The sequence below is a fragment of the Eutrigla gurnardus genome (assembly GCF_963514095.1).
Source record: "Eutrigla gurnardus genome assembly, chromosome: 20".
Lineage (NCBI taxonomy): Eukaryota > Metazoa > Chordata > Actinopteri > Perciformes > Triglidae > Eutrigla > Eutrigla gurnardus.
Genome location: NC_139931.1, coordinates 21474453 through 21501208, shown reverse-complemented (window position 1 = coordinate 21501208; position 26756 = coordinate 21474453). Strand labels below are relative to the sequence as shown.

Below are 26756 nucleotides of genomic sequence, written 5' to 3'. Positions count from 1 at the left end.
TTAGATCTATTAACTGTGTTAGCCGTGAAAGCAGTGAGCTCTATAAGATCAGAGCTACCTCTGCTGTCGAGTCGCTGTCATTGATATCTTCTATTGGCTGTAAAAGTACAGAACATGAACACAAAACTAAGAAAGGTGATATTTCTTGTCCTCCCAACAGGAATCAAAGTGATAGGTGGAGTGAAGGAATTGACTGGAGAGGAGTTTGGAGTCTACGTCAAACGGATTTTACCAGGTGGCCTTGCATCGACTGATGGTGAGTCTTGTGTCCTCCGCCATGATACACAGAAGCATTAAAAGAGCTGACAAACTCATTTCAGTTCATGGGCCCCATACCAGACCAGTAAAACCATTATACAATAACATATCAATAAGAACACCTTGAGTTTTTCCCCCTTTTTTTAAGTGTAAATAATTCATAAAATAAAATGTATAAAACATGTCTCACTGGTCACAGTTAAAAACAGGCTGCTGTCTCCTCAAACCAACAATGCATGTATCTTCTCTGTTCCTCGTTGTCCTGCGAGATCTTGTAGTTGTTCACCATTAAAGTGATAGTCCATCCATCATCTGCCGCTTATCCTGTATTCAGGGTTGTGGGGTAGAGTGATAGTGGCACCACATACTGTATTATATTTCTTTGATTGTATTGCAATAAACAGATATAAAGATGCTGAAATAACTACATAATGATGGTGATTTGTAGTCTGAAGTCAAGCTTGTTGCAAACTGGACCACCGACATCCTGAAATGCACCTGGACCCGAACAAGATCGTTGAAAATCAGTCATCCAGCAGTGAGGAAGGTGTTGTAATCATGTAATTCTTCAAGGAACTATCTAGCGGATCTATCCTGCAAACTACTGGATGATTGTTTTCAAAGATTCCGGGTCCAGGTGGACTTCAGGATGTCGATGGTCCAGTTTGCAGCACTACTGGGACAACACATCAGAAAGAAGACCACCAATCTCCATGATCCAACTGTTGCCCTGCTCTTTTTCTTCTTTCAAGAATTAGATAATCATAAAATCTCCCACTGTAGGATAACTCGATTTATTTTAATTTTGAGCATTTTCCCAACTAATAATTAAAAAACACATTGGATACAGTGTGCAAGGTTTCTGTGCATAATTAATGTTACAGGTCTGTCTGGTAGCTGGTCTTATAGAGTTGGTAGAGCAGGTTGCTACTGGTTTTGTCTGGTAGCTGGTCTAATAGAGTTGGTAGAGCAGGCTGCTGTTGGTTCTGTCTGGTAGCTGCTCTAATACATTTACATTTAGGGCATTTAGTTTTTGTCCAAAGCGATTTACAATAAGTACATTTGTCAAAAGAAAGGAACAACAACATATAATTGCCGATAAAGTAAGAGCTAAAAAATAGAAACAAGGTCCTCGTCTGAGTCAAGTAGTAACTGTTCAGCATTTGTTTGATTTCAGCAATGGTGGTACCAGCCGGCCAGCTGAAGTAGAGGAGTGAAGTCGGGGTGTGTGGTTTCACCAGTGCTTGAAGGTTGATGGGTGCCGTTCCATTGATGGCCCTGAAGGCCAGTGCCATCGTCTTGAATTGGATGCGTGCTGCAACAGGAAGCCAGTGGAGGTCACGGAGGAGGGGGGTCACATGGGAGAATTTGGGTAGATCGAATACAAGGCGTGCTGCAGCGTTCTGGATACGCTGCAATGGTTTAGTTGCCGAGGCCGGGAGTCCAGCCAGGAGAGAGTAGCTGTAGTCAAGGCGGGAGATGACCAATGCTTGGACCAGGAGTTGCGTTGCATCCTTTGTGAGGAAGGTCAGAATCCTGCAGATATTGTAGAGGGCAAATCTGCAGGATCGGGCCATAGCAGTGATGTTGGGGGTGCAGGAAAGTTGGTCATCAAGGATTACCCCCAGGTTCCTCGCAGTTGAGGAGGGCAATACTGTGATGCCCTCGACAGTGACCGACAGGTCCATGCGAGGGCAGTCTTTCCCCGTGACGAAGAGGAGTTCGGTTTTATTCAGGTTAAGGTTGAGGTGATGTGCAGTTGTCCGGACAGAGATGTCAGCCAGACAGTCCGAGATGCGAGTTGCAATGTGAGTGTCAGAGGTAGGGGGAAAAGAGAGAAACAGCTGGGTGTCATCTGCGTAACAATGGTAGGAGAATCCATGCGATGTAATTACAGAACCTAGTGATCTAGTGTAGAGTGAGAACAGAAGCGGTCCTAATACTGAGCCTTGAGGGACACCTGTGTCCAGAGAACAGGGTTTGGACAAGGAGCCAATCCATGTGACCTGAAAGGTGCGATTTGTCAGGTATGATGTGAACCAGGTGAGAGCAGAGTCAGTTATGCTAAGTTCAGCCAGGGTGGAGAGGAGGATTTGGTGGTTGACTTTCGAATGCAGCAGATAGGTCGAGGAGAATGAGAACGGAGTGGGATGAGGCACTGGCGTCTCGCAGGGACTCGGTCACTGTGAAGAGGGCCGTCTCAGTGCAGTGAGCAGTCCTGAATCCTGATTGATTAGGGTCAAGGAGGTTGTTCTGCGAGAGATAAGATGACAGTTGGTTGTAGGCGGCACGTTCCAAGGTTTTAGAGAGGAATGAAAGAAGAGATACAGGTCTGTAGCTTTGGATGTCAGCAGTGTCTAGGGTGGGTTTTTTAAGGAGGGGCTTCACTGTAGCAGTCTTAAAAGTCGCTGGAATGACACCTGAGGTGAGGGAGGAGTTGATCAGGGTGGTGAGGAATGGCAAGATGTCATGTGAGATGTCTTGGAGAAGAAAGGAGGGAATCGGGTCAAGGGAGCAGGTGGTAGCACGGTTAGATGTAACAAGTGCGTGAATGTCTTCAGAGGTGAGGGGGCTAAAGCTGGTAAGGCCATCAGAGTTGAGAGTTAGTGGAGATGTTTTCTGGGAGGGTATAGGCGTAAATGGGGAGCTGATGTCATTTACTTTCTTGGTAAAGAAAGTTGCAAAGTCATCAGCAGTAAGGGAGGAAGGAGGGAGAGGGGTGAGGAGGGAGGAGAACATGGAGAAGAGTTTCCTGGGGTTGGAGGCAGAAGAGTTGATCTTTGCCAGGTAGAAGGCAGATTTAGCTGCTGAAATAGTTGAGGTGAAGTCAGAGAGGAGGTGGTGGTAGTGAGCAAGGTCCTCGTGATGGCCCGATTTCTTCCATTTTCTCTCTGCCGCTCGCAACAATGATCTGTTGGTTCGCAGAGGTTCGGACAGCCAGGGAGTGGAGTGATATGATCGCGCTGGTCGTGAGATGGGGGGACAGAGAGTGTCCAAAGAAGAGGAGAGTGAGGACATCAGGATGGAGGATGCTTCCTCAGTAGGCATTAAGGAGAATTGTTATGTGGATGGTAGTGAGGAAAGAACAGTTGAGGAGAGAGCGGAGGGAGTGAGGGATTTCAGGTTGCGTCTGCTGGTGACAGTTCGAGGCGTAGAGGGGAGGGATGTGGTGGACTTCATGGGGAGGGAGAATCACACAAAGGCGATAGATCATTATGATGTTGAGCTTGAAAGGAAGGGTGACGGCGTGGAATTCATGTGCAGATCGGGGTAGGTGGTCCAGAGGAAGGACCTGGTAGGACCACCTGGGTGAGATGAGGAGCCCAGTTCCTCCTCCACGGCCTGTTTGTCTTGGGGAGTGTGAAAACGAGTAGGCAGTTGAAGGAGCAGCTGGAGTGGCAGTGTTTTCTGGGGTGATCCAGATCTCCGTAAGGGCCAGGAAGTGGAGAGTCTGCAGGGAGGCATACGCTGATGGTGTCTGCCTTCTTGACTGCAGACTGGCAGTTCCACAGCCCCCCTAGTACTTCAAGTTCTGTACCGGTGGAGAATGGTGGGTAGCAGAGATTGGATGGGTTACAGCCTCGAGCGAAGGGTCTCTGGTAAAATCTTCTTCAGTTTGATGTTCTGACAGGGATAGGACACATGGCTGCGATGGGAGGGGGTTAATGCCTACCTCAATGGACTCCCGCAGATAGACTCCCTTGTCTTTGTTCTGCTGTCCTGATGCTGCAGCTGACGCTGTAGTGACAAGCTCTTAAGTGCTCAGTTTACCTCATGCGCAGACTGAGACCCCTCCCTCCAATCAACTCAATTGACTACAGCTGAGCTGGCTGAAACTAGGTAATTGCCCACTCAGTAAGATCAGCTTCACAACAATGTAAACAACAGGCTATCTACACAAGACTAAGGCCCCGTACACACGAAGCAAAACAAACTTTTTTTCTCCGTTTTGCCTTGGCGTCGTTTCAAGAAAATCTGCGTCCAGAAGAATCCACTGAAAATGACTCAGCGCGCTGTAGTACATATTCCAGGCCTATATGTGGCGCTGTTTCTGCTACAAAAATGCAGAAGAAGAGACGGAGTGTGACGGGATGTTTGCCTTTGCTGTGGCAACACGTGAAAGCTACGGCTAAATATCCACCCGACCACCCAATCAATAAACACCCATAAGATGACAATTTGGCCCGTATAAATAAAACCAACAATAAGCTCCAACAGCCGTCATCCTAAGGACCGTGACGAGGCGTTGTCACACGTTGGGATGGATTAATTAGACAAATATATTCCTACATTCATGGGAAGTTAGCTAGCGGTTGTTTGTTAGCATCGTAATAAAGTAGCATATCTGCGACTTTTTTCCCGGAATATCACCCCCCTGGTCTCGGCTCCGTTTTTATTCATACAGTGGCCCTGATACGCCGACGAACAGACGAGCAGAATATCTGCTACGAGCACGGAGGCCGCCGTTATTGTTGTTGTTACGAGACGTCGCGGGGGAAGAAGTCAGGCTCGAGGGTCGAGGAGCGGGGCGATGACGTCAGCGTATTCTTTTCGCCGTCCTCACGAAACGGAGGGGTGCCGTTTTTTTCACGCCTCGAAAACGCCGGAATCGTATGGACGGAAGGGCGAAACGCACAAGACTTCTGCGTTTACGCACCGAAAACGTTTTCGTGTGGACAGGCCCTAAATGTTACAACTAGCTGTACTCACAGAATGCCTAACCCCAAATCTACAATTAGTTTCTGATTTACCAACAAGATACAAAGCAGCTTCCTTACTTTCTCCAGACAAAAGAGAAACCTCCACTGTGGTTTCTTTCTTTTAACAAAAGTGCTTACATTCATGTGTGATGGCAACATGATTGGTTTGAGGTTTTTTTTAGCCATGATTTCATCTTGAATTTAAAAGCAGTATGGCTGCAGCTCTGTCTTATATAACTTGGCTCTGAGCTCCAAAGGTTTGTTGCTCTAATAGAGAAAGCTGATCTGCCAAACTCACCTTTGTTGATTGTCCTAGTTGTCCTAGAATCTAAGTGCAGTGATATGAACTCTTTTAATGGTGGAGGAGCCAGGTCAAAGGTCAGGAGATAATACTTTTGAATGATGTAACAATAATGCTATCTTGCCCTTTTTCATCCGGTGAGAGTTCGAAAAGTGCTGGCAGTGGAGCAAGTGTTGTTTTTCCAGCTTGTGCGACTTTACTATAGTCTCTGATGTTACGGTTAAAGTTAGAAAACCTCCAGTGCTCCAGAGTCTACTAAGACTTGATCAGGACAAGATTCAGCCTGGAAACAAATGGTGGCTGACACTGACAATTGGGTTTTGGGTGGGGAAGAAGGAGAAGAAACTTGAATCACCAATACCCCCACATCTTCTGCAGCCCTCTTATTTGGGCCAGAGGTGACATTGGTGAACAAGGTGAACACTCCCCGCAGAGGACACTTCTCGTCCGCTGGTAGAGACTAAGGAGAAGACAAGAAGCATTTCCCACATGGTCAGGATGATCAAAAACGTCCTTCAGACTTTAAACAATCGGTTCAGAATTATTACACAAACTTGGATTAATGCTACAAGCCGGTTTGGCCCAGACAAAGGCTCTTCCTTTTAATAGGTCAATAACATAGTTTACCCTGGACAGGTAACATGTCTCTGCCGATTACTAATTAAATCTTCTGCGTTAGGCCACAAAGCAAAGTTCTTGATAAACTTTTTTTTTTTTACTTTTTCAACGTTACATAAAGATAGACAAACAGATATAGACCAAGCTACCAAAGGAACAGACAAATCATACTGGTCGGCATTTTTAGTCATTTTGGCTTTGCCCTACAACGTGTAGTCACTGATTTATATCACATTCTACCTTCAGTGGATCTAATATGATTCTTTTTTTAACACTAAGTTATTCTAGGCCTCAATAGATAAGCTAAAAATTCAAATGAAAAATGTAAAGCTGCAGTGAATAGAAGCCAGTCACACTGAGGTTTAATCTTCATCAACAGAGTGTGATTGTGTGGACAGGAAAGGAGCGGTGTGAGACAGGAGGTACTCCATAGTCTTTATGGAGTGTTTTTAAGGACATGGTGCGTCATGTGACTGTAGGGAAAGGCCAACCCATCAACACAGATCCAAGAGTAACAGTGGTGACCAGACTGCTGGAGGGTTTGGTTTGAATATATTAAAGTGGACCTTATGCTTTACCTTTTCTACCATATTTTTGTCATATATATTTTGTTATGTTGGATGTTGTTATGTTTACCTCATTCATTCAAATAAGGTAAACATGGGTAGTAGTAACCCCCATGAGCTGCTCAAGATTCAAACTACTGTGAAAGCCTCATTTCAGACTGTTTTTTTCCACTTTCTCGACGTAAAACTTTCACAGATTTTCCTATTTGGTCATCTGCTCAAGGTACAGCACACCCACATCGGGAGACACGCTATGGCGTTGCAAAGTCCCGCCCATTTACAGCCAGTCCTTGTTGTTACTACTCTGTATTCGAGAGCTACAGGTCGTTCTACATACGCTATATTGCCAAAAGTATTCGCTCACCTGCCTTGACTCGCATATGAATTTAAGTGACATCCCACTCTTAATCCATAGGGTTTAATATGACGTCGGTCCACCCTTTGCAGCTATAACAGCTTCAACTCTTCTGGAAGGCTTTCCACAAGGTTTAGGAGTGTGTTTATGGGACTTTTTGACCATTCTTCCAAAAGTGTATTTGTGTGGTCACACACTGATGTTGGACGGGAAGGCCTGGCTCTCAGTCTCCACTCTAATTCATCCCAAAGGTGTTCTATCGGGTTGAGGTCAGGACTCTGTGCAGGCCAGTCAAGTTCATCTACACCAAAATCTCTCATGTCTTTATGGTGACCTTTGTGCACTGGTGCACAGGCATGTTGGAACAGAAAGGGGCCATTCCCAAACTGGTCCACAAAGTTTTCCACTTCGGTCGGCATTTCAGAACATTTCCCACACGTACACCAATAAACATGTTTTGTGATTAAAAGACTAAACCTAGCGTTATGTCACGCAGTAAGCAGGTAATGAGTGTAATATTCACTGCATGAAAAGTCGGATTTTCGTCCCTGTAAACGCCCGGAAATCTCCCTAATTTTCGAGAGTTAACGACAATTTATAGGCTGCGAACGCCGCTTTCGTCTGTGCCGAAAATTGTCGAAAACGAACCACAGCGAAGGCTCTAATTAGCATATGAATAGCAGCGAAACCGCGCCTGGCCAGAGATGGCTTGAATATCCTCACTCAGGATTGGATGAAACCACTAGTTTTAAACAAGTATAATCGCTCGTGATTGGTTGGCAGATCTGGTCATTATAAATGTAAAGCCAACCCACGTTTGCAGATCTGTCACTATTGGTCAACCTGATGAGTCATTATAAAAGTAAACCCCACCCCCGTTAGCAGATGTGTTACTATTGGTCACACTGGGTCTTTGAAACAAGAATAATCACTAGTGATTGGTTAGCAGATCTATCACTATATATATATACATATATATATATATATATATATATATACACACATATATATATATACATATATGTTTATATATATGTATATTTATACATATATATACACACATATATTTATTTTTAATTTATTTATATATTTATAAATATAAATATGAATGAATTCATTGAGGAAAGGAAAAATTGCCAGGAGGAAGTATTCAAAGAAAGAGCTTTATTGACAACACAACACACAACTGTACAAATTTGCCCACACAACAAACAAATGAACTGGCGACATTCTGTCCGAATTTGGTCAATTTTACAGCCGCCTGCTGTGCGTGCTTGGGAGTCTTCTCTAATCGCGACTGTAGAGTCGCACAGAGCTCGGTGAGCTCCTGGCTACGAGAGGATGGAGGTCGCACAATCCATCCAGACACCCCGCCAACGACGCCGTCCTCCTCATCAGACATCATGTCTGTGGTGGCGGACTTCCAACGGTCCACCTCATCGCCAGCAAGCACACTCCGTCTCGCTTCCAGCAGCTGTAAAACAATCAATAAAGACAATCAGTACTGCGCGATGCACTGCGCATGGACACAACACATCTATTAATGCACCTGAAAAATAGGTTTAGGTAGGTTTGGTCACATTGACCAAAAACGGATCTAATAAATCTAATAAGTCTTACCCTCTTTCTCCTGGAACGACTCCGAGCTGACGTCTTCACAGCTTCCACCTGCGATGCGAGATCAGGCTGTGTGTGTCTGAAGCTCCTGCGTACCGTTTCATAGTATGTCTTACAGGCAGCTGGAAAACAATTAAATGAGTGGTATGAATAAGAAAACTTAAGTCACAGTAAAATTAAAACAAGGAAGAAGAAAACAGTAAAAGTTACTTACACACAATGGCGTCACTATCAGCGTCATAGAAATCCGGACTTGCGGACAAAGCTCCGAGCAAGTAAGAGGTCACAGCTTCGTTATGAGGCGAGGTTCGTCTGTGAAAACAAAATGAACAGTTAAGATCGGTATCTACTGTAAACGCATCTATTTCCTTATACAGCAGAATGAAAGCATATTCTTTAAATCTTACCCTTGCTCCGGTTCGTAGCGCCTACAATTCGTCTCCGAGTTGTGAAGACGGCGTACTGCTTCCTGTAAAAGACCAACAACATACACTTAACAAAGCAACTTAACGTTACACTGGTTCCTCTCTCTTGTTCTTTTACAAGGCTACTATGCTACTTTTAGCTTGGACTATTAGCTTTTAAGCTACTTTTAGCTTGGGCTTGCTTTGCTAATTTTAGCTTAGCTAGCAGTCACCGAACATATTCTTACCGCAATCATCCTGAGAGTCTCCAGCAGTCCTGGGACATCCTCAGAGTCTCCAGCAGTCCTGGATATAAGAATTATAACATTTAAACCACATTTTCTTAAGTGAAGCCTCTCAGTGCAGCATCCCTCCTGCCGGTGAACGTGAACGTCTCCGCATCGTTCCCCCCACTGAATGAGGCGCCCAGTGTCTGCATCCGTACCTTTAACGGACAACGGTGCACAGCGTTATTAATCACCGTTAGTAAATATATAACCACGGTTTAACATAAGCACTATATTATTAGTTAACGTCGGTAAAAACGGCACATTTTCCACTTCGCTTGCGCTCGCTAACCTCTATAGTAAATTACCGTCAGTAGGCTAGCCGGCTAGCAGGACCTTCGATTAGTAACGTTAACGTACAATGCCAACAACAATAAAGTAACGTTCATTATCAATACGATTTAAAAGTCAGCTGGAAACATAACAATCATGTTACAGTATACTTACATGTGTACGCGGTTTGTGTCGGGCTCCTCGCCAGAATCACCGCAGTCGTCCGCCATTATCCAAAACTTGTGAAGTCAGACGAGCCGCAATGCATTTTGGGAAGTTGAGTAGATTTAGCAAGGTCCGCTGTATACTCTGAAATTCTTGCCAATGCAGTATACATCCGGGCATTTCTCGCGTACACAAATTCACATACTATTGTATGTGAACGCACTACGTACTCAAATTTACGTCACAATTAAGTACGAGTCGGACGTTAGTATGGCATTTCTAACACAGCCGAGATCTATGATCTATGAACCCATCCTTGACCCTCTAGCAGAACTACAACCAGCCATTATAAAGCAGTTTATAGTTGTTAATGTTGTGTCAAAAGGTACTGCATTTAAACATGTTATTGCGCAAGTTTCCTGGCTTCATCCCCATCCGGACAGACATTTTTATGGAAAGCCAATAGAAGTTTGGAGCTTGCAGGGAACAGACACGTCATACCCAGCATCATTTCTGCCTGTTGAGCGCATTGCTGGGAGATGTGTAGTTAACACATCCACTGTGCATTTAAGCACAGAAAGGGTCACTGTAGTCATGCCACTATGCACAGTGGTTGAGCTCTAGGAGACTGTGATGTTGTTTGCATGAATGTACATTTTACCTTTGTGGCAAAGCCTGATTAAAAGTAATTGTTGAAGCAAATTGTTTTGTGTATCTTTGAATGAAGATGAAATGAAGTTATATCTTTGAATGAAGATGAAATGAAGTCAACACCTTTCAGAAAAATGTCGCCTGGGGGAAAACTCCCCCTGCTACCCTGATTTGCATTTGTATAGCTCACAGCATTTTCATTTACATTTTAAAGCCTCCCCTAGGATTACGGGGAGGGGGGTCATGGGGGGACAACTGCCAAGCAAGGCCCACGTCAATTCCCGGCAATTTACGTCAGTTTTCGGTGTTTCCTGCAAATTCCCGTTTGCAGTCGTAAACCTGAACTTCCACGGGAATTTACAGGGCCGCTAACTGACAAAAATCCCACTTTTCATGCAGTGATTTACTAAACAGAGACGTCCTACTGTAATCGTAGCTGCAGCTGTTTGTGCTGACCACTCTCATATTCTGGAGCCAACTCAGATTCAAACAAGTTCTGCTTGATTTGAGAAGTTGCCATTTCCAATAAAGAACAAGACATCATGCTTCTTTAATGTTAACTTTAATGTTAACTTTCTGAAGCTATACACCAGCATGAAAGGAAGCAGTGCTCAGAAGGACTGGACGTACTTCTGGAAGTTGGCCAATCAAAAGAAAGTGGGCCTTAAAGCGGCAGGAGCTCAAATGGAGTGTTTCAGACAGAGGCTTGACTAAGGGTCCACATGGAGTGTCACTTTATGATAAATTAGTTTTTTTTCTAACTTTGCATCATGCAAAGCTGCTCTGGTCATATCAGAGAATAAAACATATAGAGCTGGAAATTAGCATTATAGGTCTTCTTTAATGTGAAGAATTTCAAAACCTATTATCTCCGCCAGGAGAATCAAGCAATCGCTCTAGGCACCAACCTCCGGATCTGAAAAATTAAGGCAATGCTGAGGTGCCTAAAGGCAGAAAAGGTCATTTTGAAAAAACACAGAGACTTCGACCTGGTTCACTGAACCGAAAAAGTCCCGCCCCCTTCATTCAGACCTCTGTTCAAAGCCCCTCCCTCAGAACACCAAACGAGTGCTGGCGATCGGCACTCAGGAAGTAAACATTGACAGCTGGACAGGCTGTCCAACTATTTTCTTTTACAGTCTTGCCACGGATGACATTTTTTAACATTTTTATGTCAGAGCATTACTGTATTAATTTTATCGGTATGTTACGAGGATTTCAAGGAATATAACAGAAAGTGTTTATGAATAGAATCACCCACTCAAAAAATGTTGTTTTTACTAGACCTTTCTTTCACTTTTGACAGGAAACCTGATGCCAGGGGACCAGATCTTGGAAGTGAATGGTGACAGTCTAGTGGGAGTCACAAGTGAAAGGTATTTAAGTAAAAACTGCTGCTCTTGTAATTTATTCAGGTGATGTTGTAGCAATAATGTAAATGTGTGTTTGTGTTACAGAGCTGTGGACGTCTTGAGAGCAGCCTCTGCTACCAACCTCATGAGACTTCTCATAGCCAGAGATGAGGAGGCAAAGTAAGCAACATAGAAATGTAATGAAACAGTACATTGATAGATAGATAGATAGATAGATAGATAGATAGATAGATAGATAGATAGATAGATAGATAGATAGATAGATAGATAGATAGATAAGCTTTATTTCGGTGTCACTCCACAACACACAATAAAAATCCAGAGACAATATAAAAATACAGTATTGATTACAAAATGACCCGTTCCCCCTTGACAAAATTAAAAGTGTTGGGGACCACTCAAAAAGAGAGTTGTGAGACACCAACTAATAAAAACATGAATAGAAACGCACATTATGGTACCATACAAACAAAACAAACAAACAAAAAAACAAAAAAAACAAAAAAAACAAAAAAAACAAAAAAAAAACAAAACAAAACAAAGCAAAACAATTATTTTATGAACTGGAACTCATAAGAGACAGTCTTCTATTGAGGATGAGGTGGCAGGCTTTGGCACATTCATTAATACAATGTTTACCAGCTAAAATGACACACAATTTATTCATATCATCAAAATCATTAAAATTAAAATAAAACTTCGAAAGTGTACTAAATAGATCAGCACGAATGTCCGTATAAGTAACACAGTGCAAAAGAACATGGGCTTCTGATTCAATGGAGCCAGAATCACATAAAATACAGTAACGTCTCTCCAATGGGGTGTTTGTGTATCTACCGGTTTCTATCGCTAAAGGAGCGACTCCACATCTAAATTTAGCAAGGGAACTTCTATGTTGTCTTGAAAGTATATTCTTTATAATGCTCTGTCTCAAATGTACCCTTAAATAGGCAGTAGGTGCGTAATTTATTCCCTTCTGGTTTATTTATTAACTGTAGCCATGAGTCCTCATCTGCCTTTGACACAGCCACATCAAAACATTTAAGGTCGTTACTAGAATAAACCATATCTGTACAAGCAAGATGAGGTAAATTCATAGTACTGAAAAAGGTTTTTACCGTTTGCATATAATTTTTTACATTTGTCAAATGAGCCGCCCACTGAAAAACACGTTTACATAATCGACTGTCAGACATTCCACAGAGTCTTTGCCAGTTTTTAAAAATACAGGACCACTGATGTTGCCATGGGGTTTTCCAGCCCATGTCACCTTGTATAGCAGCAATTGGGGTGTATTTACCCACACCTAGATAGAATCTACATGCTCTATTAAACACAGCATTAATAGGAGAATAACTTTTGTATCCCCAGACAGCAGCAGCATAGGTCAAAATAGGCAGGACCAAGGATTCAAACAATTTAGTATAGCATTTAAAAGGAAAACCACCCATACATTTACACTTAGCTATGATTGCACCTAGGGCTCTATTCGCATGCATTGCTAAATTCTTGACAGTTTCATTATAATCTAGAAATTCTGTTAACATCAAACCCAGATATTTATACTCTTTAGCTGTTGCCAAAGTAAACGAGCCGCAGGAGAAACTAAACTCAGACAGGGGCATTGATGGATTTCTAAAGTGCACCACCTTGGTTTTATCAGGATTTACATTCAATTTCCAGTCCTGACACCAACTATGAACAAAATTAAGCATCTCCTGAAGCCCCTCCTCAGTTTCAGAAATCAAAACAATGTCATCTGCATATAACAGAATGGATATTTTTTCGTTACCAATAGAGACACCTTTATCTAAGGCCTTAATTGCTAGAGACAGATCGTTTATATACATGGCAAACAGAATAGGAGATAGAATACATCCTTGTTTAACTCCAATATCAACTGGAAACCAATCTGTGAGACGTCCATTAACTCGAACACAACATTTGACATTTTCATACAAAGCAATGAGACAATTCAACATGTTGCCATGTAGGCCTAATGCGGACAACTTATTCCAGAGCATGTTTCGGTCTATGTGATCAAAAGCTTTAGAAAAATCTATAAAAGAACAAAAAGTAGCTTTCTTCAACTTTTTCCTTGTGTCTATGATTGTAGTTAAAGTAGCAATATGGTCAAGGCAGCTCCGTTTCTTTCTAAACCCGTTTTGCTCGTCTGCTATAATATCGTTAGCTTCTGCCCATTCGGCAACACGATTATACAGCACAGAACAGAACAGTTTATACACAGAAGATGTCAAAGTGATTCCCCGATAGTTTAGAGGTATTCTGTTGTCTTTTCCCCCAGCTTTGGGGATGGGGTTAATAATACCATATTTCCAAAACTCTGGTACCACACCATTTGAAAAACAATAATTAAAGAGCCTATTTAAAATATTCAGTGTGTTACCATTTTTCAATACATCAACTGGCACCCTGTCATATCCATAAGCTTTACCCTTTTTAGCTGCTTGTAGAGCTTTTATGATTTCATGCTCTGTAATTTGCTGATTCATGAAGGAGCCCTGGTTATGTGCATATGCAGTAACTCTACCTCTGATACAAGAGTCACAATGGTTATTAGATTGAAACAGACCGGCAAACTCACACCTCCAGGTCTCTAAAACAGCATATTTATCAGTCTGTACAGTCCCATCAGGCCTCAGTACCTCCCAGGGAATCTCTGGGCGGCGTTCACTGCCAACACCAAGCTGGTTAACCTGCTGCCAGAAGGTCCTTGGGTCGTTACTCACTAGTTCTTGGATGTTTTCCTGCTGTAATCTCCAGTATCGTCTTTTAGCAGCTTGGACTGAACGATCAAACTGCTTCTGAATGTCCTTCATTACAGCTTTAGCCTGCGCCTTAGCTGGACCAGGGGGGCACAGTATCCATTCCTTCTCCGCTGAGCATAAAGCCTTCCATAGTGAGGAGCGATGATCTGTCCACCAAACTTTTTTACTCCTCCTCTTTTTGTTAGAACAGCCATGTTGAATAACAACATCTCTGTGAGGGATCTGATCTTGCATCTCCTTTTTCAAAATTTCACAGAACTGTGTATACACAGCATCCACGGCAAGCTGGCAAGCGGTGACATCCCCCAACTGTGCTGCACAGTCCCTCAGTGCTGTTTGACATGAGGCACTTGATAGAAAATGATCAGGAATGCTGGGTAGATCAAAAACAGTGAATGAGACCATATCCTCATTCCTCTGGGTGGTACACATGGAAGGAGATATTAGTCCAGCAGGGAGAACCATAGAGCATGTAAGGCAAGAGTGGTCAGGAATAGTTCTGGATGTGTCAATAGTGGAGACACAGCCTGCCTCTGTGAAGAGGTCCTCACTCCTATTTACACTAAATTCACTAAACCAGTGCAAAATTTCATAAGGCACTATTATATAATCAACAACTGATAACCCTTTTGATGATACACATGTAAAATCATTATTGAGGTAATTCCTCCCGTTTAAAATACAACAATTTGCACTGATAAGAAACTGAATAAATAATTCCCCATAAGAGTTAGATACTGTATCCACTATATTTCGTTCTTCTACTGCATCCACCCCCTCAATATAATCCTGTACATTTGCACAACGGCTGTTGAAATCACCCATAATGCAAAAGGGACCAAGTTTCTGAAATCTAAATACATTTGAAAGAAGGGTCTCATAAAAGTCTGCTGCATCAACCTGCCTGCTAGAATTAGCTGGTGGTAAATAGCAAACAGCAACAGAAAACACATGGTTTATACTGAGGTGGGGCTTAGCAGTCAGCTTCAGCCATAATATACCTTCCACAGAGTCATCAAGGATTTCACAGTTGTAGTCCGTACACATTCTGTCACTAATAAAAAGTCCCACTCCCCCTGATCCAGAGCGAGCGCGATGATGCAGTCTAGTTCTGTCCAAACCACCTGTATCCAGCAACAGATGCAGCTTGCACACCAGTCAGATGAGTTTCTGCCACTCCCATTAGATCCAAGCCCAGATGCTTAATACACTGTGAACGTGTTTTATTGTTTTCTGATGATGTATCGATGTTCCAGCTTTGTACATTCCAAAACCCGCATGAAACCTAGCGCTGGGCTGCTCCCCCCGCTGCGGTGTTACTGCGTGTTGACCAGACCGACGTGTTAACTACACGCCCGCCTCGGACAGCGAGTTTGTCCGTGCCGATTTCCTTTAAAATCGCATGGAAGCTGGACTCAATAGCCCGCTGTTCAAAGGCAATGTCATGATTAATATACACCTTCTTGTACTCCGAATGTTTCTGTAATGTTGCTTTTTTGCTCATTACAGATTTCTTGTGTTCATGACAACCAAACTTGGCGATTATATGATTATATTATATTGATATGTTGGTACACTGGTTCTCAATGTGCTCATCAGGGGATCCATCATTTTGTGATTATTTTTTTACAGCCAAGAGTTTGCAGGCTTCTTTGTTGTGATTCTTAACTTTGACACAAGATTGAGGGAGCCAATTTCCGGGAGTCCCCCTGAAGAGGAAGGTCTTTGGTGGCGAGCCAAACCCTTTGGCCCTCTCGATAGTGAGGAGCATGGGAGTGTCTTTGGTCTTTGGAGGTGAATCGGATGGTGGAAGCTCAGCACCTGAGGTAGAAAGGGCAAAAAGACATGGGCAGGAATACAGCAATTCTTTACACAGTCTTCTCCCCACTTGGCCACCCTCCCAGTGGCCCAGTCAATCTAGAGATTATGCTTGATGAGCCATGGGAACCCTAGGATTAGGGGATGCAGCTCAGATGAAAACGTGGAAAAATAAGGTCTCGTAATGTCCATCATGAAAACTGAGTTTCAAATTCTGAGTGGTGTGAGTTACCCAACATAGCAGATGACCATCCATCGCGTCCGTCTTCCAGAGGGATGGTAATGGGTCTCATCTTAAGTGGGCCGCAAAGGCTGGAAGAATTAATTTGTTCAGGTTTACACATTTAGGGTCTGGCTTGCTAATTCCATACTACAGTTACAGAACATAAAAAACATAGTTTGGTCTACACTACTTTAACTTGAAGCTCGACTTCACTGCTTTTAACTCACTGTTTGTGATGGGCTGTTACATTAGTTTTAGTAACTCACCTGCTACCACAGAACCTATGCTGAATCAAGTTTTCTGATACATCCGAAGTTATTTACACAACCACTGAATAACTAGGAACACTTGTGCAGTATGCAATCCTTCTAAATCATGCCGGGTAGTATTGATTGGCATGGCAACACTATTTACTGATGGGTGAGGGCGATAATATTAGTGGTCTACCAGCTTTCTAATCTGACCACAACCAATTTTAGTGAAAAAAGGTCAGCACCAGCTGTCACCATCACAGGCCTCATCTTCCCCTCAAATCCACTTTAGAAAACATGGTCCGTAATTGTAAATTGGCAAAAGTTGCAGAGGATTTGTAATTTAAATGAGCAAGGCAGTTAAACATGAATCCCTCATATTCACAAAAAATCTGCTATTTTCTGCCTGTAGGTGTGATCCTCAGCGAAGAGACTTTAATGCAGACATAATTTACACATCAGCTGTTCGAGAGGATGCATGCCAGAAATTTGAAGTTAATAGTGGTAACAGCACGACACACAGCCACCAGAAGCACACTGCAGATTTATTGGGCAGATCCTAGTATGAATATGTAGACGTGACATCCTGAGATGAAGATGAAGGCTAGAACATGAATGTCTTGTTTAATGTTTTGAGGTGATTAGTAGTCTCGTGATGGATTCTAACAACCCCCCTCTTGTCAGTGTGGACTAAAGGAAGGAGCTTAACCTACGGCTGTGCTCCTGACGAGATGAGCTTTAATCTGGGCTGTCTGTGCTTTAACTACCCTACCAGGGCAGGATTGGGCTGGAGGGGAGGAGAGTGGATGGCAGGGAAGGGGGGGATTATGTCTGTCTCTCTCTCCGTCTGTTTCCTCTACTTCTTTTAGAAACAAGTCAGAACTAGCTTAGCACAAGCTTCATGCAGCTCCATCCAGCTGCAAGAAAATCATATCACATCTCTCATGTCACGTTTATTTACCAAGAGGGAAAACCTACTGATAATAAACATAATTCACCAGAAAACAGCTACATTGATTTCAATTTGCTAGCCTCATGTTTCCATTAGCAAGCATGCGCTGCTGCCCACAATGGTTTTTGATACTACACATATAGACCCACCCTGACCTGTGTCTTCCATGAGACCTGATTTTTTTTTAATATGTGCAGAAATCAACAGTGAAAGACATCTTTTTTTAAACCCGTTTGAATCCTCCCATGAATTTGTCCCATGAATTTATCCCATGGTTTTGTTGTCTAAAGCTAACGTTGGTTTTGTTGTCTAAAGCTAATGTTGATTTTGTTGTCTAAAGCTAACATTGGTTTTGTTGTCTAAACCTAAAGTTGGTTTTGTTGTCTAAACCTAAAGTTGGTTTTGTTGTCTAAAGCTAATGTTGGTTTTGTTGTCTCAACCTAACATTGGTTTTGTTGTCTAAAGCTAACATTGGTTTTGTTGTCTAAAGCTAATGTTGGTTGTGTTGTCTAAAGCTGCATAACTAACATAACTCAACTCAAACTTGATTCATACAGCACATTTTAAACAACGGTTGGGGTCAGCCTAGTTGTGTGGAATGTAATTTTTCTGAGATGTCTGACCATCCAGGTCATGGTATTCTCTCAAAGCTTTGTCGTCAGCAGCTGGACTTGCTTTATATTCCCCCTCTTATCCAAGAGGCTCCTGAGAGTCAACCCGTCCTGCCACCTGGCTCTCCTGTATTGTACCATTCGCTTGTGCAGCGGTTGTTTCCTTTCCCGATGTACAGGTCAGTGCATCCCTTACTGCATTGGACCGCAAACACTACTATGTCCAGCTTGTGCCTGGATGTTTTCTTTCTTGCGGTGGACAAGCTTTTGCCTCACGGTGTTGCTGGGCTTGCCGTGCTTGGGGATGTGGTGTTTGTTGAGTATCCTCCTGACCTTATTAAGAAGCCTCTCAGATGAGAGGTGAATCGTCCTCAAAACCTAAAGCATACTTAAGACATACCGTTGCTTTCAAGGATTTTTAAGAGCCTGTGCTTGTCCTTGTCAGACTTAGACAATAAAACAGCTTACGTGTAAATCTTTCTTTCTGATCCATGACTGACAAAGTCTGACCTGAATATTTTTTCTCTCCTGTTTTCCCTGAAAAGGAGAGAATTTGCTGAGTTGCTGGAGAAGTATGGATCTAATGGTAGCACAGGATCGACACGCAACTCTCCTATACAGCAAGGTAGGAATACTTTTATACACTACATTACACACTGCATTTGTTCCTTCTCCTCAAGCCGTGACTGTAATTTAATTTGTGCATATTTCACGATGTGAAATTGAATTTGTGTTTGCACTCCTGTACAAAGTCTCTTCAATGTCAAAAAATACCTAAATGATGTCATCATACGTAAAAAAAACGTTTTTTTATTGAATATGATTAAGCCTAAAGGGTAAATGGAGTGTGCCTTTAAAAATGAATCATGACAAGTGCATTTGACCGTTGCCAACATCTGTTTGAGTCACGATGGAGGCAGCCGGCTGGTACAGATGTTTTAAAAACAGCATCAGCATGTGAGCAGTTTCTATAGGGTCACATCAGCATTCATATTAATGAAGGATTCCCAATTGTATTTTGTGATTTATATATAAATAAGGATGATTATTTTAGTGTGCATTAAATCATTTTTTTTTATGATTTGGGTCGAGATCAACATTCTTAGTCCTGACTTTGGGAATGACGACCTTTTTATGCAAACTTGAGACTTGTTTATGTTGTCTTGGGTCTAGGCCACGTACTGGTTGGTCTTGAGGCATGATTGCTCCTCAGTGGGAAACCATATGAAATGCGTGTAAAAACATAACATTTGAGGCCTTACCTTCAAAATGAATGGAAAACACCATGAAAATCCAGATGTTATCCTTCCATGGTCAAGGAATAACAACTACTGGCTTTATGGCTTTCTATGAGTTTACAAAATTGCATTTTTTAAGGATTTTAGTGTCTGTGGTTTGATTACACATAGACACACTCCTGGAAAATATTCTTTCACACCAGTCTGACATAAAGAGGTTATCACTAAATCAATCAAATGGTACAATTATTGTCGTTAACAGTGCCAACATAACAAAAACATCTCACACAATACAGTGGATATGGATGAAACTCAAAAAATCCCAAATTCATTGAAAAACACACTTCTTTACCTAGTTGTTATGGCTAGGGAACGCGGCCAAAATGATCTCTATACACGTTCCCTTAACAGGGCTTAATGGTGGGTTAAAGGAAAATAATTCTGGTCCACCTTAAAGGTCAGCCCACCTTAAATGTCCGGGCCAGAGCAGCCAAAGTTGTTGCTAAATTCGGGACTAACTCCTTTCACTTTCATGATCAGCTGGCTGGAACTTAGCTTGTGTCTATTTTTAGCTTTTCTTCACTGAACAAATAAGCTATTGCTAAATGAAGTATATATAGACACACACACACACACACACACACACACACACACATATATATATATCCATCTATTTTACCATTTTGACATGATTTGATTGTACTCCTTCAAGCACTTCACAGGTGAAATGACTGCACTCACTCCTTTTTGAGCGTTTGTTCTTGCTTTCCATTCCAAAGGAGGCCGCTACCTGGACAGTACATCATCTGGTTCCTCATCTCGCTCCCAGAGTCCTTTGTTGTTGAGCCCAGCAGGCTCTCAGAACATGTACAACAACAGTGGGCCGATGCTGCGCTCCCTCAGGTCAGATTATACACTTACCATGACACCGCTCTCTGGTCTCTTAGGGGAGTTGTTATAGCAAATAGCCTATATGCGCCAACTCAGATTTACAAACAAACTGGTTTTTGATTTTCTTTCATGTGTGTCAGTATTGTTCTTGGCATTAAATGTTACAGCAACACTTTATTGGAAGGGTACATGAGATTGTCATGAACATGAAGGAGTCTTTATCAATGGAACTGCTTTTCTTGTCTTTTCCACCACTCAAGGTGCTTTGTACTACATTCAGTCTACATTGACACATTCATACACATTCATACGTCGATGGCAGAGGAGCCGCCTGAACATCAGGATCTAATTCATTCACACACATTCACAGACATTCACACAGCGATGGTTCAGCCTGAAGAAGCGATTCGGGCGATTTGGGTTTCAGTATCTTGCCCAAGGACACTTCGGTCCTTCAATCTTCAGACTCGCTCTACCTCTGAGCCATGTTTATGCTTCTGCTATGTGATAAAATCTGAATGTTGCCTATGATTTGTTGGGATTCAGTAGGGAGTATGCTCGGTTATTAAAAGATAATTATTGACGAAAATTAATACAATTAATATTAATACAAATATATAAATGATAATGGGGCACCACCCTGGGATCAGGGACCAATAACCGAACATTTCATTTCGACTCAAAAAGGAGGCTGTTCACTCAGAATGCCAGTGTGTGTGTGTGTGTGTGTGTGGGTGGGTGGGGGGTGGGGGGGGAGGGTCCTTAAGTGGAAGGGCATGGGTGGAGGTGTGGACTGACCTTCATAACCTGAGTGTTGTCATGGGTGGGTCCAGGAGATTCCAGGGGGTTCCACTGACTTCCATCCAATGACAAACATGAGTGTGTCATGAATGTGTAACTTTGGGGGTCGAGGTCGTTTTATAATGGTGATAGAAATAAGCAAGGCCTTGGTGTTACATGTCTATTGTTCTCAAATGTGTGGACTATGAGCCCAGACAACTCGGCCCAGACATGATGATGATGTGACTAAATGAATGTCACGATTGTCCCGCCAAGCCATTACGATTCACAAAATAATCCTGATAACCATAATAATATGCTTAAAACTCTTAGAATGGTTAAAACAACCTCCAATCAAGAAACAAAGAGTCACATATGAGACCCTTTTTTTGGTAAACATACTTTTTTGTGAAAAACCTTAAATAAGATTACCATAAATCTTAAGATCTCCCTGCATGAATAAAGAATTAATACATTTTTTTTCAGTATATCTGTATCCTGAATATTTTAGGAATATTTTATCTACTATGATTGCTAGCTAGACAGATTGTTCAAGTAATTTGTGACAATATTTACAATTATCTTGAGAATAGAAATCCACCACGATTGACTTATTGTTAGCTTTTTTTTTTTATCACAATCCCTGCTAAAATCCTATATCGCCCCATCCCTACTCATTACAACAGGGGTGCCTAACTCCGGTCCTGGAAAGCCCCTTTCCTGCATGTTTTAGGTTTCTCCCTGCTCTTACACACCTGATTCTAATGATGTGCTCGTTATCAAGCAACTGAAGCTTGTCACAGGTTTGAAAATCGTTCGAATCAGGTGTGGTAGACCAGGGTGAAACCTAAAACATGCAGGACAGTGGCTCTCCAGGACCGGAGTTGGGCACCCCTGCATTACACTATGCGCCTTCTGCCTCTTCATTCACAAAAATAAAGCTGCTTTTCTTTCCATCATAGGTTGACGTGTTTTTTGTGTCTTCGTGTTCTCAGTCACCCAGGTGAAGGAGTGATTCAGCTCATTTCGGTGGCACGATCCAGCAGTTTGGGCATCACCATCGGAGGAGGCTCCAACAAGGTTGACGGCCCCGCCGTCTTCATCCAGGAGGTGCTGTCTGGGGGAGACTGTCACCGGGTAAGAAATGAAGCCACCAACCAGAAACACACATGGTTCAAGCTTCCCACTGTGCACAATTTAGTGCATTTTGACATTTAGTTTGTAGTCCCATTATTGCTACATAAGAATAATACACACAAAAACAAACTATACTATACTAAACACTATATTATATGGTGGAGGGTGGAGGATGAACTTAGGAGTCTCTAGCTGCTTCGAGGTCTGCTGGTTCATCAGTGTATCTCTTCCCAGAATGCAGCAGGGTGAACAGACTATAGTTGGGCTCTGTGCAGGCACCTCTTCTCACCAATATCACAGATGCTGGTAGATGGTACCAGTGATGTTCTGGTGGTTTGTAGAGTCCTCCTGTCCTGGACCTTGAACATGCCATGATAGTTTGTAATATTTCCAGTCAGGATGTTTTCTATCGCCCCTCTGGAAAGCTTAGCAGGCAATTTCCTTTGAGACAGCTTTTTATGATATTTTTTCACCAGGATGGAAATGTTTGTGAAACGGATGAAATTACCAATCAGCTCCTTGGTTTTACCTGTTCTCTGTTGGTTTCCTCTCTATTTGAAGTCTCGTTGTTGTTCGTAATCTGCCCAATGACGGAAGTGTCATCTGCAAACATCACAAATGTCAACGTCGTCTAATTTCTTTAGCACTCCTCACTAAACGCTGCAGTCCAGAATGGTGCAGCTGCCACACCAGGATGTAGACAGTCCCTCTGTAGAAGGTGGTGAGGGTGTGTGGGGGGGGGGGGGGGATCTTGACCCGGTCAGATTCTCCGTCAGGGGAACACTAAGAAACTTGGTGTGTTCGTTGACACACTAAAAGTGGTCTGTGCTCACCTAAAGTCAAAAACCACCTCTTTGGTTTTTTTTCAGAGGCAGGTTGCCTTTCACCAGGCCGTCAGTTGTCTCAACTCATCCCCGTATGCTGTCTCATCGATCTTGCTAATGAGTCCCCACCACGGTCGTGTCGCTGTGAAGTTGTAGGTCAGCAGTGTGAACAGCAGTGGACTGAGCACACAGCCTTGGGGAGCCCCCGGTGTTCAGTGTGGTGGAACTGGAGGTGTTGCTCCCAATTCGGACGGTCTGGTTCTCCTCATCGGGAAATCCAGGATGCTGTTGCAGAGGGAGAAGTTCAGAGCCAGTATGCTCAGCTTGCTGATCAGGCACCGAGGGAGAATTGTGTTGAATGCTGAGCTGAAGTCTATGAACAGCATTTGTACATGTGAGTCCTTACAGTCCAGGTGCAGTGGAGATGGTAGGCAAATAACTGTAATAACAGCAATAACCGTAGGGTGTGTGTGTGTGTGTGTATATATATATATATATATATATATATACACAGTATATTCTATGTGACAAATATGTTCAGATTCTCTTTGTTTTATTGTGTTGTACAGCTCAGGGATTACTGTGTACATACTGTCTGTCTGGTAGCTGGTCTAATAGAGTTGGTAGAGCAGGCTGCTACTGGTTCTGTCTGGTAACTGGTCTAATAGAGTTGGTAGAGCAGGCTGCTACTGGTTCGGTCTGGTAGCTGGTCAATAAAGTGCACTCAAAGTTTCCCACAATGCATTGCGTAAAGTAGTGTACAACCGATGGTCACTAGCAGAGCACATTTTACCATCATGCATTGCGCTGAAGGACAAATGGCGAACGGACGAGAGGAGAGAGAGAGAGCGGCAAAGTATTTTTCATTTTGCCAATGAGTCCACTATATAGTACTCTACATAGAACTCACCTATGTAGGGAGGAGGGAATGAGTGAATGATTTCAGACACAGCCTTTGAAAATAATTTGAATATTGAAACAAATATGGAATGAAATTTGAATAGTATTATAGATAAAAACTGTAAGCTCTAATACACCATCAACTAGAGATGGCAAAGACGGCTAGTTAGTATCTAATCCGATACAGATTTTTAGTATTGATTATTATCCGAATATTGATTTTTTGACAACCCTAGTGTCACGACTGAACTAGGACGTTTGAACGATTAATAACAAAGTAGCAAAGGAAAATCACTCACAGAGAGGAAAAAAAACTGTAGAACAAAAAATCACTCTTTTGAGGAAAACAACTACGATACAGAACAAGACAAAGTATCAAAATAATATTTCAGCAAGACTATCGCAAAAAATGTAACAGAATTCTGAACCTGACTTGGGATCATGTGGCTGGCATGGTTCTCTGACATCGAGACAAGACCAACTGGCACAGGACAAAGGGAAACAGAGACTACATACACACACAAGGTAATGGAAAACAGGTGGAAACCATCAGACTAGCGGGAAACAGGAAACGAGAGGAGTTAGATTTCAAAATAAAACAGGAAGTCACGAGAAAGACAAAACTAAACATAACTTAGTGTTTCTTCATGGACATAAGATGCAGCCTCTCGAAGCACTTCATCATGATGAGTTGAGTGCGACGGGCCCATCTTTATGAATAATATAATAGCATACACTATAAACATACAAGACTACAACTCCACTACAAAATATAAAATATAGAAATAGCATAGACGATAGATGATGATAGAAATGAGGAATTATGATTAAGTGAAGAAAGTTGGGTTTTATTTGGGAAAGGTGGAACTATACCTTCATTCTTTTCTTTCAAACACTGAATTAGGGTTGCACGGTATACCGGTACTAATTTGGTACCGGGGTACTGAGGCATTTAAAACAGTATATTGCATTTGGACGGGACCGGTACTATTTATTTATTTTTTATCAACCTTTATTTATACAGGTAAAATCTCATTGAGACCCAGGGTCTCATTTACAAGAGAGACCTGTTCCAGGTAGGCAGCAGCAAAACACAAAGTTACAGACAACTGAACATACAGGAGACACAACACAGAATACAAACATTAAAGTATAGTGCAAACTACAAAGTGCAAAGAAGAATAGGACTGGTTAAATACATGTGCAGACCCCCACAAACGATCTCATCAGCTTTCATACCAGCTATTTGAATTTCCCTAAAGGAATAAAGCTGGACAGCTTCATCCTCTGCTGGAGCATGTTCCAGGTTGCAGGTGCAGCATAAGAGAACGCCTTCTTGCCAAGTTCAGTACGGACTGACGAGATGGCAAACAAGATGAATTCCAGGGACCGGAGGCTGCGATCGGACTGTTTCCGTGTCAAGTATGTGGACAAGTAGGAGGGGAGCAGTCCGATGATGGATTTATAGATAAATAGATACCAGTGAGTGGTTCTGCGCATGGAAAGTGAAGACCAGTTTGTGAAAGAGTACAATGTACAGTGATGTGTGAGGGGTTTACAACCAGTTATGAATCTCAAGGCCCCCGTGATATGCGGCATCTAGTGTTGTGCCAGTGTAGGTATCCCCGACAGAAATTGTTTCCCCTGACTGCGGGAGCTACTTCCTCTGTCTATTTTGAGGGGGGGGATACAAATTCTGGCAGACAGGTAAACGTCTGAAATAATCTGTTTCCCCCCCATAACTTTGTGTATAAGAGAAGATAAGAAACTTGCTCATAATCACAGAGGTTATAGAGTAGTATCTAAAGAACACACAAAATAAATAATTTGATGGTCAGACTTCATCTGTCTACTATAGTACATTTCGAGTGAAGTAGCTTAAATAGACGTAATTGAAGCCAGAAAACAATCACAGTGGTCTTGATTTTGGATATTGACGTATATTTAGTTCGACAAATTCCATACCAGGACTTGAATTACAGCGTGTTATATGTCAAATCACATGAGGAAATGATTACCTTCATTTTGCCGTTCAGTACTAGTACGATGTTATGACGTACAAAAGAATAAAATCATAACGCTGTTGCTCCGCCTTCAGGCTTCCGCCTGAATGAATGCGCGCTCCCGCAGCCAGGGGAAACAATTTCTGTCGGGAATACCTACACTGGCACAACACCGGCAGCGGCCGCAACAGCGCGGCGAACACGCCATGTGACGTCACCGCGTTGTAACTACAGCTGAGAGGACGAGGAGCGAGCCGCAGCTTGGGGAGATAAAAAGAAAAAGCAAGCAAGCCGGAGGAAACAGTTAGCAAGTTAGCGAGCAGCGTAGACTGGAGCAACAAACAGAGGGGGGAGAGAGAGAGAGAGAGAGAGAGAGGGGGAGAGAGGTGGGGGGAGAGGATCACGGAGAGGAGAATGGCTGCTGCAACCGTCACCACGCCGCAACTTGTGGACAAACCAGCGCCGCGAAGTGCGATATAGCCGTACTTTAGCTAAAAACAAATGCGCAAGGCGAGGCAGTTAACGCTGATGCACCACTGTGTAAACGGTGTTTAAAAACATACATGGCTAACGGCGGAAACACCTCCGACTTAGCCAAACACTTAAAGGACAAGCACCCAGACCTGCACACTGAGCTCAGGGAACGACAGGTCATTTACTCAGGAAAAAAAGCCACATTCAGTGCTAAAAGCAAGCGCCACCCCCCTTCACTCTAAACAAAAGTAGCTCTGGAAGAAAAAAAATAGAGCTGGTTTATTTATATTATTATAT

General features: G+C 42.6%; 1 protein-coding gene across 5 annotated transcripts in view; it reads left to right on the top strand.

Annotated features, from left to right (window-relative positions):
* The window catches only part of LOC311030465 (syntaxin-binding protein 4), a gene marked incomplete at its 5' end in the record, with an annotated part of 313894 nt that overhangs the window by 68290 nt on the left and 218848 nt on the right, over positions 1–26756 (top strand). For all 5 annotated transcript variants that reach the window (XM_084036231.1, XM_084036229.1, XM_084036230.1 and 2 more), the window contains 6 exons: positions 161–256; positions 11502–11571; positions 11653–11727; positions 18758–18837; positions 20230–20353; positions 22117–22258. In XM_084036231.1, coding sequence (XP_083892357.1) covers positions 161–256; positions 11502–11571; positions 11653–11727; positions 18758–18837; positions 20230–20353; positions 22117–22258 — 587 coding nt within the window. The remainder of the gene's footprint in view (positions 1–160; positions 257–11501; positions 11572–11652; positions 11728–18757; positions 18838–20229; positions 20354–22116; positions 22259–26756) is intronic.